The sequence below is a fragment of the Zonotrichia leucophrys genome, chromosome 4A (assembly GCF_028769735.1).
Source record: "Zonotrichia leucophrys gambelii isolate GWCS_2022_RI chromosome 4A, RI_Zleu_2.0, whole genome shotgun sequence".
In the NCBI taxonomy this organism is placed as follows: Eukaryota; Metazoa; Chordata; class Aves; order Passeriformes; family Passerellidae; genus Zonotrichia; species Zonotrichia leucophrys.
The window spans coordinates 11677410-11689447 of record NC_088174.1 but is presented as its reverse complement, the minus strand read 5'-3'; the positions used below and the strand labels follow the sequence as shown (position 1 = coordinate 11689447).

Sequence of the window (12038 nt, the reverse complement as noted above, 5' to 3'; positions counted from 1 at the left end):
CAGGATGCTTTCCCAGAGAGGAGCTGTGTGGCAGGTGCTGTTTTGTTGAAAGAAATGTACCATAAATCTGTTTTTGTTGTTCAGTGTCCCAAGATGCGCCGCTATGCATTTGAGCTGAAGACAATAGACAAGTACAGCCACTACCTGGCAGCTGAAACTGAGCAGGAGATGGAGGAATGGCTGGTAACTCTGAGGAAGATCATTCAGAGCAATACTGAGAGTTTGGTGCAAGAGAAGAAAGATGCTGTGGAGTCTGTGCAAGGTCAGTTTGTAAACAAACATCTCCCTTCTGCACAGGATACAGGCAGGGTGCCTGAAGAAGTGTTATATTGTACTGTATTTAAACCAAGAATTGTGGCTGACACACAGTATCATGCCAAGGGGCTTAGTGTAACACAGATGATAGTCTGAGGAATAAAAGTGGAGGGAAATGTGACCCCTCTTCTGGAAGGGAAATCCATGGCAAAGTTTCAAGGCTCCTGGAAAATTGGCTCTGTGAAGTTCTGCTCTGGACAGACCTAGCAGACTGTAATAGTACACTTTGATACTGGTAATGCATGGAAAAATCTTACTCCCAAGGAATGGAAAAGTCTCAGTAAACTGTTTTCTGTGCTATTGTTAGCAAACACTGCAGGATGCTTTCTGGCAGAGTGCTGCTCCTGCAGTTGTTTGGAACATCTGTTTCTGGTGTCCTTGCAGATGATGAATCGAGCACACAGGGAAAGTCAGAGAACATCCTGGAGAGCCTGGAGAGAAGCATGCATCCAGAGCTGATGAAGGTATTGTGTTTGCAGGACCACTCTCCCCACCCACAGCTGCTTCTGTCCAGCTTCTCTGGCAGAGGGATTTTCTGCTTGCTGTGTCTCCAGCTCTGGGCAGGCACCAGGTCCTGGTGGGTTCTCTGTTATCCCACCTGGCTGTCTCACCCATGGTTTGAGACTGTGTGTTCCTCAGCTCCAGGTGTGGTTGCCTGCTTCTGCCTGTTTTTTCCTTCAGCACAGCCACATCTCTGCACTGTCCTTGCACCATGGCAGTGCTTTGTATCACAAAGGCAACCTGAAAAATAATTATTTTGTTTTGATTCAGTTCTTTCGCAATAGCAAGTGTTTGCCTCTGTGTGGCCAGGCACTAATGTCAATGCCTTCCTTTGTCCTAGTATGGAAGAGAAACAGATCAACTAAACAAACTGAGCAGGAATGATGGAAGACAAAACATCTTTTCTTTTGACCCAGAAGTCCAGGTAAACACTCCCACATTTCCCAGTGTGAGGTTTTGCTCACTGTGTCACCTCCCTTGTCCCCTTGCATGGCCACAGGGTTTTCCTGCAGGAGCAGCATGTTTTCCAGTGCAGAGCAGAAGTGCAGCCCATATTCCTGCCAGTGAGAGCAGAATGAGGTGCCAGTGCTCAGGAGGTAGCTCTGATACAGAGAAGAGTTGCAGCAGCCCCACACATGGCCTCCCTCCAGCTTTGCTGGCATTTGTGTGATGCATCTTGGTGTTGCTGGATTTCAAACCAGGTTTTTTCTGGGGCTCTGAGAAGTTCTCATGCTTGCAAGAAGAAGCAGCAGAAGAGGCATTGCATAGATGGCTGCAATGCTGCATGGGCTCAGCACATCTGGTGCAGGGAGCAGAGGTGGCAAAGGCCATGGCAGAGGTTTACAGGGGAGTTTACTCCCTCAGTCTTCAGGGAGTTTTCACATGTAGGGTCAGACAAACTGAAAAAAGCCCTGTGCTGGTCTGGTGTGCTGGAGGAGGGGTCATTGCTTATTGGCCTGTTTTCTTCTTGGCTTTGAACTTGAATTCTCTGCCAGGGTCCAGGTGTGGGATTTCAGTGGAATGAGCTGCAATTGCTAACAGAGTGTTAGAGAACTGTTCCAGGATCTGTCATGGTTTCTGGTTCTCCTTCTGGTTTGGCGTGTTCACACCTGTAAAATGGAACATTCTGGTTTAACAAGGAAATGCAATTAGTCTTTAAAAGGTTTAGCTGTACAAAATGAGCTTTTCTCTTGGCAATTCTTTAGAGTCTTGAACAGAAGGAAGATAAGCATCCAGGAGGCTTTTTGGTTTATTTTTTTTTTTTTAGGAGACGCTCTGAGAAGCTTCCTGTATTCTAGTCAGATAATAAAAATGGAAATATTGTTCAGTGTGGAGCATCTAAGATAACTTCTTTTACCTGACCAAATGGTTAGGCTGAATTCGCTGCCCTCTTTCTATGCCCAGAGTGCTTCATTCTGGTGTGGGTCAGTTGGATCTGCTGTAACACCAGGCATTCAGAGTATTTGCTCCAGTCAGTGCTGGTACATGCACACTTGTGTGCCTGGTGCTAAGGAAACTGGGAGCAGGAATGTGTACCTGCAATGTACTTTCCTCATGAAAAGAAAATAAGGGAAGCAGAAATACCTGCTGGTATTTAGGGGTGCTCTGTCCCCAGTGCCCAGCACAATGGGTGTGTGAGAGGCTGAGGGTCTTTGGTTGCTGTGTTTGGCTGCTCTTTGAGGAGGGTGGGTATGGAGGCACAGGCCAGGGTGTGCTGGGCTGGGGAGGAAGTGATGATCATTGAGCCTGTTTGGATTTCCCAGCCAGACACTCTCTGCTGTTTCTAGCCATACCAGTTACTGCTGAGCAGCTGGACCTGTCTTCCACTATGAAATGTTGTTTACAATCCCACGTGTCTGTATTTCAGGCACAGGGGCCATCTCTAAGCTGGCCACACCTTCATGGTGGAAGGCACTTTTCTGGTTGTTGTCTCGTGTTCCGCTTTCTTACCCGAGCTCTAAGTGGTGTTTGGGAAGATCCCCTGGGTTACAGCTAAGCAGGAAGGAACTGAAATCATTCTGAGGTTTAGTTTGCTGTGCTCTACAAAACAGATTGCTAAAAATTGATACATACCCATGAATCCCTGTCCTGAATACCTCTGTGTAACACCATCAAATCACACTCATTTGTGAATGTCTTGTACCTTTCAGACAACTTTAAAAAATTGATAACGATCGTATTGGCAGTAATGTGATCACTTAACATTATTCAGGGGGTTGTTTTCTTTTTTAATGAGACCAGATGTGTTTGTTTGCTGTCTAGAGACTCGATTTCTCAGGGATTGAGCCAGATGTGAAGCCTTTTGAGGAAAAGTGCAGCCGGCGCTTCGTGGTGTGCTGCCAGGACTTCTCCCTCAACCTCCTTGCTCAGCTGAGTGACAGGGCAGAAGAAGGACCCACCAACGTAAGGGGAGCTCCAGCATGTCCTGCTTTGTCTTTTTTCCTCTCACCAGCAAGAAAATACCTTGGCAAATTAACCTGTGGGGTTAAAACAATCCCATTTTGCCATGAGCACCAGTGGGACCGGGACAGGCAGTGACTGCTGGCCCAGAGTCCAAAAATGGGCTTGGGCACGTCAGCAAACACCAAAAATGTGTTTGCTGATGTGTCTCAGCCCACTGGGAAACCTGTGCTTCAGGGCTACAGGAAATGGGGACTGTGTGTCTGCCAAATTCTCCATCCCTGTGAGAGTCCTGTTGGTAAATGATTAGGCTCCATCTCCAGACCACTCATGGCTGTGTTTTATTTTGTTTCCCTTAATGGCAAGGGATTTCCCTGTTCTGGAACCTTCCTCTGACTCCCAGCCTTACTCTATTCACAGTCACTTTACTATATGCATTTGTTATTGTGCCAAAGTTGTGCCCCAGCCTAAAAACCCTTGTATTTTCTGAGCCTCTGATGTCTGTAGGCGGCTATCACATCTCACCTCAGCCTTTGTTCTGCTGGGCTGAACAGACCAGTCTCCTCCAGTCTTTCCTCCCCAAACAAATCCCTGCTGTCACGTCCTGTGCTTGCTCTGGCTGGAGTCAGCCCTTCCTGCAGGGGTGCAGGGCAGGCAGAGGCACCAGCACTGCCCCATCTCTGCTGCTGCTGCCCTGGCTGATGCCTGGGAGAATCACAAAGGCTTTTTTGTGATGGTTTCATATTGGCAGCTCACAGCTCTGAGGCACAACACCAGGCTCAGTAACTCCCAGCAGATGGATGCATTGCTAATAGCAAAGATTCTTGTTATCCATCTTTAATCAGGGCCAGAGTGAGACCTAATCAGCACATTTTCAGCATTGATGTAATGCCTCCAAGTCATGCTGGAATGTCTTGGGCATGCTATAGTTTTATCTTCAGGCCTGCATTTTTATATTTCCATGGATGCATGCCTACTAGGATGTTTGAATTAGAAATACATGAATTATTGCCACTTGCCTGGTGCTGTCAAGGTCAGTAGCTACAAAGCAGTTTGGCACATTTTGCACATGCATTTCCTCAGCAGTGTCAGCCTTGTATTTGAGCTCTCCTGGCTGGGAGAGCTAACTTTCCCCCTGGGAAAGCATCTGAGGAACATTTTCAGTGTCACAGTTGAGCCATCCAGAGCTGCTGGACTTTGGGAAATAAATATAGTGATCTTTAGTATGTGATCATAAACACTCTTAAGCTGATTTCTTATTGCAAAATGATAAACAGATCTTATGAATTTGGCTCACATTTTCTTCCTGACTTCATAGTTTACCACTTAGGTAAAAAACATATGAATTTCATTCTTTATATTTCATATAACATTATTCAAACTGACTAGATCAAAATGTGAGAAGGTGCAGGAAAAAAAGGATCTGTATATTTATAAAGCAAATAAACATGGATTGTGTGTCACTATAGTGGATATTTTTTGCCCCCAATGAGGGAGAAATGATGAGGAGGACTCCGTCTTATCAGAAGGCTAATTAATTACTTTATTATACTATGTTATTCTATATTATATTACATCTATTACATTACATCTAAACTGAAGCTGCCAAGCAGTCAACTGCACAGAATCTTGTGACTGTAAGCCCACAGTCCTGACACACACACACACCTGGCCCTGACAGACCAAGGAAACAAAACACCATCACTCTGGGTAAACAATCTCCATGTTGCATTTTACTTTGGCACAACACAGGCACAGCAAATGAGATAAGAATTGTTTTTTCTTTCTCTGAGGTTCAGAGAATGTGAATCTCAGAAATATTCTTGGGAAGTTGTGCCTTGCTTTTCTCTGTGAAGAAAAATGTGGCTACATGTCACAGTTCTGTAAAATGCTGGTGTACCAACCTAAAGGAACAAAGAGGAGGAGGAAGTTCCCAGTTTTCTTGTCAGGAAAGCAGTGCTGTTGACACTCTTGAGCCCGTGCCGTGCATTTTTTATGACACACATATTCAATCCAATTTCCAGGTTGAGCCCTTTTTCCTGAGCTTGGCGTTATTTGACCTGAAGAGTAACTGCAAGATTTCAGCTGACTTTCACGTGGACCTGAACCCGCCGTGTGTGCGGGACATGCTGCAGGAGGGCTCCGAGCCGCGGGCAGAGGGAGCCCCGGGGCAGGGCCCTGGGCAGGGCCTGGTGCACGGCGTCCCCGAGTCCTGCCTGCGCTACATAAAACGGGTCAGTGCCTCCCCTGCTCCCCTTCTGGGTCACTGCTGGGCCTTTCAGTGGCTTTGGAGTGTGTTGTTATGCTCTGTGTGGTAACCAGAAGCCAGCTTTTCTCTTGAGCTTTGGTCGGTGTTGAAGTGGCCGTGCAGGGCTCGCTGGCAGTGACGGGCAAAGCGCAGGGGGAGTTTGCCAAGGCTTGGCCATGCTCAGGCCTGGTGAGCCCCTCTGGCCCATGCCCAGGGCAGGGGTGTGGGTGTGGGAAGGGGCACCCCTGTGGAGCACACTGGGGTCCTGCAGTGACAGCTGCTGCCTCTCTGTTGCAGGGGGTGTTCTCCGTGACCAACCCGCACACAGAGATCTTCCTGGTGGCCCGAGTGGAGAAGGTGCTGCAGGGCAGCATTGCCCACTGTGCAGAGCCCTACATGAAAAACTCAGACCCTGGGAAGGTACTGGCTGGCGCCATGGGTGCATCAACTGAGTGATGCTGTCTGCTGCTGCTGCAGGGGGTAGAGGGGGTGAAACATGGGTTGTTCTGCAGCTCTTTAGTTTCTTGCTGGCAAAAATAGGTTTTGTTCATTCTGTTTGCACTGTTCCCAGGCTGGCTTCAGTTGGGCTGTCCTGGGAGACTTGGTTCCTTCCCCTGGAAAGAGGCAGAGGATTAGAAAGAGCCAAGCATTTGGGGCCAGACCTTTCCCCATTACACTTCAATAAGCCAAAGCCTGGGCTGGGCTGACAGGAAAAAGTGAGATACTTCATCCCCAGAATAAAGTGTCTACACAGAATCATGGAATCCTTTATCTTGGAAAAACCCTATAAGATCATTAAGTCTAACCATTAACCCAGCTCTGTCAACTCCACCACTAAATTGTGTCCCTAAGCACCACATCCACAAGTGTTTTAAACACCTCCACCACTTCTCTGGGCAGCCTTGTTCTCTGTTCCAGTACTTGACAACCCTTTGGGTAAACAAATTTTTCCTGACATCCAAGGGAGAGGCCCTGCTGCTGCCACCAGCTTCAGTCTCTGCATCCATGTGGAGCTGATGCTGCCTTGTTGCAGCCAGTCAAGAGTAGTTCCTGAAAAGTCAATTATGGAATACCTGGTAATGATGGCATTCCCTTGGCACACTTTGTGAGTCTGTATAAGATGAGCCAAGTGCAGTCAGTTTTGGAAAATATACTAACACCTTTTGGCAAATAGAGCACTAATAAATACCCTGGCAGTTCAATCCTGAGGAGGTTTAACATGACTGCCCACAATGTGTGCTGCTGCTGCTTTGCAGACTGACAACTGTGGGTGCTGTGAGGGGACACGCAGGGATGTCTGTCAGCTGCACTGCTGCCTGGAGCAGACAGAGATGCTCCTCCCTGGAGACTGCAGCATCCTTCACTGCTGTTCTGGGGCAGCATCAAGCCCTGGCACCTCTGACCTGCCTCTCTGTGTTTTGCAGACTGCCCAGAAGGTCCATAAGGTGGCCAAGCAGGTGTGCAGCCGTCTGGGGCAGTACCGGATGCCCTTCGGCTGGGCTGCCAGGTCAGTGCCTCACCTTGGGCTGGGCTCTGCCCACACTGGGAGCTGCTGCTGCTGCTGCTGCTCAGAGTGACCTGGGACATGGTTGGGAAAGGGGCCCAGTGACTGAAGTCAGTGAGGTTGCAGCTGAGGGCAGAGTGTGGCTCCAACTCTCAAGAAGGAATTGGGATTGGCCTGAAATGGTCTATCTAGAATTAGAAACAAATATTAAAAAGTAAACAGTGCTAGAGCTGGGAAGGCAGTAACCTTCCTACTGACCTGCAGCTACTGCTGTCAGGGCAGAATGTTCCTGGGGACAAAATACACATGCTACCAAGGGAATCACTGCAGAAATTCCCTCCTGGCACCAGCCACTGCCAGGGACAGGATTAGAGCAGAGGCCTTCCCAGCCTGGCAGTGGCAATCAGATGGGTTTGTTTTCGATCTTAAACTCTGCTTTAATTAATGTTCTTGGGAATGGCTGGAGGTAGTGATCCCATTCCCTTGCTGTTGTTTTACTGGAACTGAGAAGTATGTCAGTGCTAACTTTCTTAAAGCTCAGTCAGAGGAAGGCAAGCTCATCTACTGCCTCCTAGTGCTAAATTGCATATTGGTGCTGGGAATGACATGGGAGCACAGAATGCTGTCACAGGGCTGGAGTTTAGGGGTGTGCTGCTTGCAATGTGTATTCTTGAACTGGGTGTCCCTGTGGTGCTGGCTGCTCATCTTTGAGGTGGTGCTTTTGGGATGCAGCTGGATCCTGGCAGCCAGCACACTGCCCTCTTCCAGGGGGACCCTCCCCTAATGGTGGGCTCTGGGTGGGCATTGGCTTGGACTGGCTCCAGGTTTGTTCCTGCTGGGTAAAGAGCTGCCTTTGGACACCAAGGAGTTGAGTAGGTTTGTGCAGGGAGCTCTGCGTCCCTGGAACATTTCCCCTGTGGTCTCAGAGGAAAGTGCTTGCACAGAAATGAAGTGCAGATGCTTTAATGTTGTTATACACAGACACCTAATAATTTCAAGGGCAGAGATGCTGGTATTCATCCAGGGCAGAGTCCAGTCTCCTGCTCTGACTCCAGGAGGAAGCTGATGCGTGTCTCCAAACTGGTTTTTATTGTGCACTCTTTTTCTAGGGAGATTTCTGTGCTCTGACCCCATGTGCAAGTGGGAAGGTGCTTTACCACTAGGTGTTAGTGGGAGGGGATGGAAGGGTGTTTGTGACTGTGGACCAGGCTTGGAAATGGGCTGAATGTGTCCTGAGCTGGCTGGAGAGAATAATCAGGTCTGTGGTACTGGGAGCAGTCACAGGCCAGTGAGCCCCTTGCCTGATGAACTGCCTTTCAGAGACCTCAGTGTCTGTATGTTTACCAACATTTAGAAAATACACCTCTTCATTTCTGCAGGCCAGTTTTCAAAGACTCCCAGGGCACTCTTGATGCTGATGGAAAATTCTCACCCCTGTACAAGCAAGACAGTGGCAAACTCTCTAATGAAGATATGCTGAAGCTTTTAGCTGAGTATAAGAAGTAAGTGCAAGAGACTGGTGCAGGGGCTGGGCAGGCATTTAAACATACATTTTTAAACAGTTAAGTGTAAGCATGAGATGGCAATTTCTAAAATATTTGTAGGGTAGCAAAAAGTGCTGATGATGTGCTCAACACCTGAGCTTTCAAGGTTCACACTCTTGTTCCTCTCTCCTTAACACAGACCAGAGAAGACAAAACTTCAAGTCATTCCAGCCCAGTTAAATATCATCATCAAAGACATCCCACTGGACTTCACAAGTAAGGATCTTGGATCTTATCAGAAGTGCTGATGGCTTGAGCCTCAGGAGTTAATGCTTCTAGGAGGGGTTTTGCTGTTGCATTAACAAGAGTATCTCAGGGCTGCTATCAGAAATGAGTAATTCAGCACAACCACTGACTTGTAAGTGTTTCTGATGCATTCTGTGGAGGAGATGTGGTCCAACTGCAGAGATTTACCTGAGGGATAGATCCTCTTTACATTTTGGCCATCATACCCTAAATCTGAAGGAAGCCACCTGCCTGCTTTTGCATCGATCTCATATCACATTTTTGATCCATAACTTTGTAGAGCTTTACAAACGTGGTCAGTGTGATTCTTTACCTTGCATTTAAAGAAACTGAAGCAAAGAAAGGACTTGTGATGTGTTGAGTGTAATTCCATAGGCTTTTGGCAACTCCTGTCACAGGTTAGGTAGGCTAATCTCTTGTCCAAAAGGCTTTTCTAGTGGATCTAATTTTTTCAGTTCTTATTCTCTTACAGATTGTTTCACAGCTTCTTACATTCCTATAAAACCTTTTGAGAAGGGCTGTGAGGACGTTGCAGTTGAAGTGGAGGAGCTTGTCCCAGAAGTTGCAAAATACTGTTACCCCTTCACTGTCTACAAAAACCACCTCTATGTCTACCCCCTGCACCTGAAGTATGAGAACCAGAAGGTGTTTGCAAAGGTGAGTGACCCAGGAGAGTGGCCTGGGGAGTGACCCTGGGAGTGACCCAGGGAGTGACCTGCAGCCAGGCTTGCTGTGGGCTAGGGTGATTGCTGCTCATGCTCCTGTTCTCCCCCATTTCAGGCAAGGAATATTGCTGTGTGTGTGGAGTTCAGGGATTCAGATGAAGCTGATGCCAGGCCATTAAAGGTGAGTTAATGTTACCTTTTAACAGGGCTGCCATTTGGCCACTGCTGGGTGCTCTGTACCTGCCAGGCTGAGCAGGGCAGGAGAAAAGCTCTGAGTTTCCATGGCCACTGGTTTAATTTGTCCAGCTGATTTAGGGTGGCAGCACCCTGAATTCAGCTGTTCATTTGTGTTTGCAGTGCATATATGGCAAGCCCGGGGGCCCTCTGCTGACCACACACGCCTACGCTGCTGTGCTGCACCACAACCAGAGCCCCGAGTTCTATGATGAGGTAAAAGCAGCCTGGGAAACAGCAGATTTTCCTGGATGCTACAATGCCAAGGGGCTTTTCAGGACACCTCTTTTTCCAGGGCTGGGTGAAATATGGGTAAAGATAATCAATCACCAGCCCTTTGCCTCAGCAGAAGGGCTCAGCACAGCCAGAGCCTCTGTCAGTTTTTAATGTCAGTTTGTTTTCTGCTGTCTTTACTGTCACGCTTTGTGCACTCCAATCACACACCCCCATTAATAAGTAATGTTGCAAATGTGATGGAAATGTTAGGAGTTGTTTAAGGTGGGTAAGAATGTGTCTTGTGTAACTGCATACAACATAACATTTGTGAAATGAAGTAGAACTAAAATATTACTCCACAACTAAAAATACAGTCTGATCTATCATGATATCATTTTAGATTAAAATTGAGCTTCCAATTCACCTCCATCAAAAGCATCATTTGCTTTTCACCTTCTATCATGTCAGCTGTGAAATTAATACAAAGGCAACATCGAAAAAACAAGACACCGTTGAAACTCAAGGTATGTTCAATGCTTCAGTTACTTCTGTTGGAGTGTAAAAGGCCAAGATAAAACAAATGTATTGACATGGGAAAAAAAAAGTGATTAACATACCATCCTATATGAATTTTCTTTTTTAAAAGCAACGTAATCTGATATAGTAGGTCAAAAATGGAATAAACTCCATGTTTTTAGTTTATATTAAATCTCAAATTTTTGCTGCAGTCTGACAACTCTTTCTTTATGTTCCTGACTTGCACAAATGTGCTGTTGTCAGGCAAGTCACCAATAAAAACTTGCTGTGAGATCAGGGTCTCAGGGGCTGATCCCAGCAATTCCAGGCATGTGCACACCTGGGTCCCACTGGCTGGGAAATCTCTCCCTCCATGCAGCCTTCAAAGAACCCTGACCATGGTGCACAGCCATGGCTCATGCACTGTTCCTGCCCCTCACACCCACACCTGCTCTGCGCTGTGTCCAGTTTAGTTCACTAGGTAAAATGTGCTTTAGTGACACTGCTGTGGTTGATCCCTTGGACTTCCCTGGGGTGAGCCAGAGCTGCTTTTGAGCTGGGCATGCCCCAGTGTGTGTGCTGACCCTGTGCTGGTTGTCTCTGCAGTGGGCTTCTCCTGGGTGCCGCTGCTGAAGGACGGGCGCGTGGTGCCCCTGGAGCGGCAGCTGCCCGTGTCCTGCAGCCTCCCCCCCGGCTACCTGGGCCTTGCAGACTCTGACTCACGCAAGGTGGGTGCCTTCTGAAATTCTGAAATGGGCTGCAGTGTCTTTGTCATATTTTCTGAAAAATCCCTTCACCAGGATTTCTTATCTTGGGAAGCTGAGAGGCCTCAGAGAAGAATGAAAACAATAATTATCTGATGGCTTCTCCCTGTTTTGCTGCTTTGGAATGGGGTCTGGAGATTGTTTACCAACAGCTGGTTGTTTGATTGGTTTCATGTGAATGGTTTTGACTTAATGACCAATCACTATCTAACTGTGTTGGGATTCTGGAAGCAGTCACAAGTTTTCATTATTCATTATTTGTAACCTTCTATCTATTATCCTTTCTCTATTCTTTAGTATAGTATTAGTGTAGTATTTCTATAATATAATATAATATAATATAATATAATATAATATAATATAATATAATATAATATAATATAATATAATATAATATAATATAATATAATATAATATAATATAATATAATATAATATATCCTAATATAACCCTAAAATTAGCCTTCTAAGAATATGGAGTCAGATTGTCAATTTCTCCTTCATCCTGGGGACCCAGAAAATACACAGAGGAGGGAAGCTGAGCTTTTGTTACCACTGTAAATTATGGATTTCTGTTAGTGCTCTGCTCAGCTGAAAGGATCTCTACTTTCTGTGGGGCACCCCCAAAGCTGAAAGTTCTTAGGGGTGTGGGAGGCAGGACTCCTTTAATTCCACTTTCTCTGGGTATGCCAGATGCAGAGGGTATTTGTGGCAGGCTGGGCTGTTGCAGATGGCACAGAGCAGGAGAAGAGCCTGTTCTCTGTGTGCCTGTTTTCATGGGGAAGGTGGTGTTTGTGCTGGGGGTGGACCCTTCTTCCACCCCTGCCAGTACCTTCTGGGCAGGTCTCTGCACAGAGCCATCTGCTCACCACAGTCTGAAACCAAG

The 12038-nt window shown here is 46.9% G+C and overlaps 1 protein-coding gene across 4 annotated transcripts in view; it reads left to right on the top strand.

Annotated features, from left to right (window-relative positions):
* Positions 1-12038, top strand: part of DOCK11 (dedicator of cytokinesis 11) — a 75728-nt gene that overhangs the window by 25034 nt on the left and 38656 nt on the right. For all 4 annotated transcript variants that reach the window (XM_064712543.1, XM_064712544.1, XM_064712542.1 and 1 more), the window contains exons 8-21: positions 85-262; positions 700-779; positions 1157-1240; positions 3079-3219; positions 5241-5450; positions 5762-5884; positions 6889-6971; positions 8348-8470; positions 8652-8728; positions 9231-9415; positions 9539-9604; positions 9781-9873; positions 10274-10397; positions 10996-11117. In XM_064712543.1, coding sequence (XP_064568613.1) covers positions 85-262; positions 700-779; positions 1157-1240; positions 3079-3219; positions 5241-5450; positions 5762-5884; positions 6889-6971; positions 8348-8470; positions 8652-8728; positions 9231-9415; positions 9539-9604; positions 9781-9873; positions 10274-10397; positions 10996-11117 — 1689 coding nt within the window. The remainder of the gene's footprint in view (positions 1-84; positions 263-699; positions 780-1156; positions 1241-3078; positions 3220-5240; positions 5451-5761; positions 5885-6888; positions 6972-8347; positions 8471-8651; positions 8729-9230; positions 9416-9538; positions 9605-9780; positions 9874-10273; positions 10398-10995; positions 11118-12038) is intronic.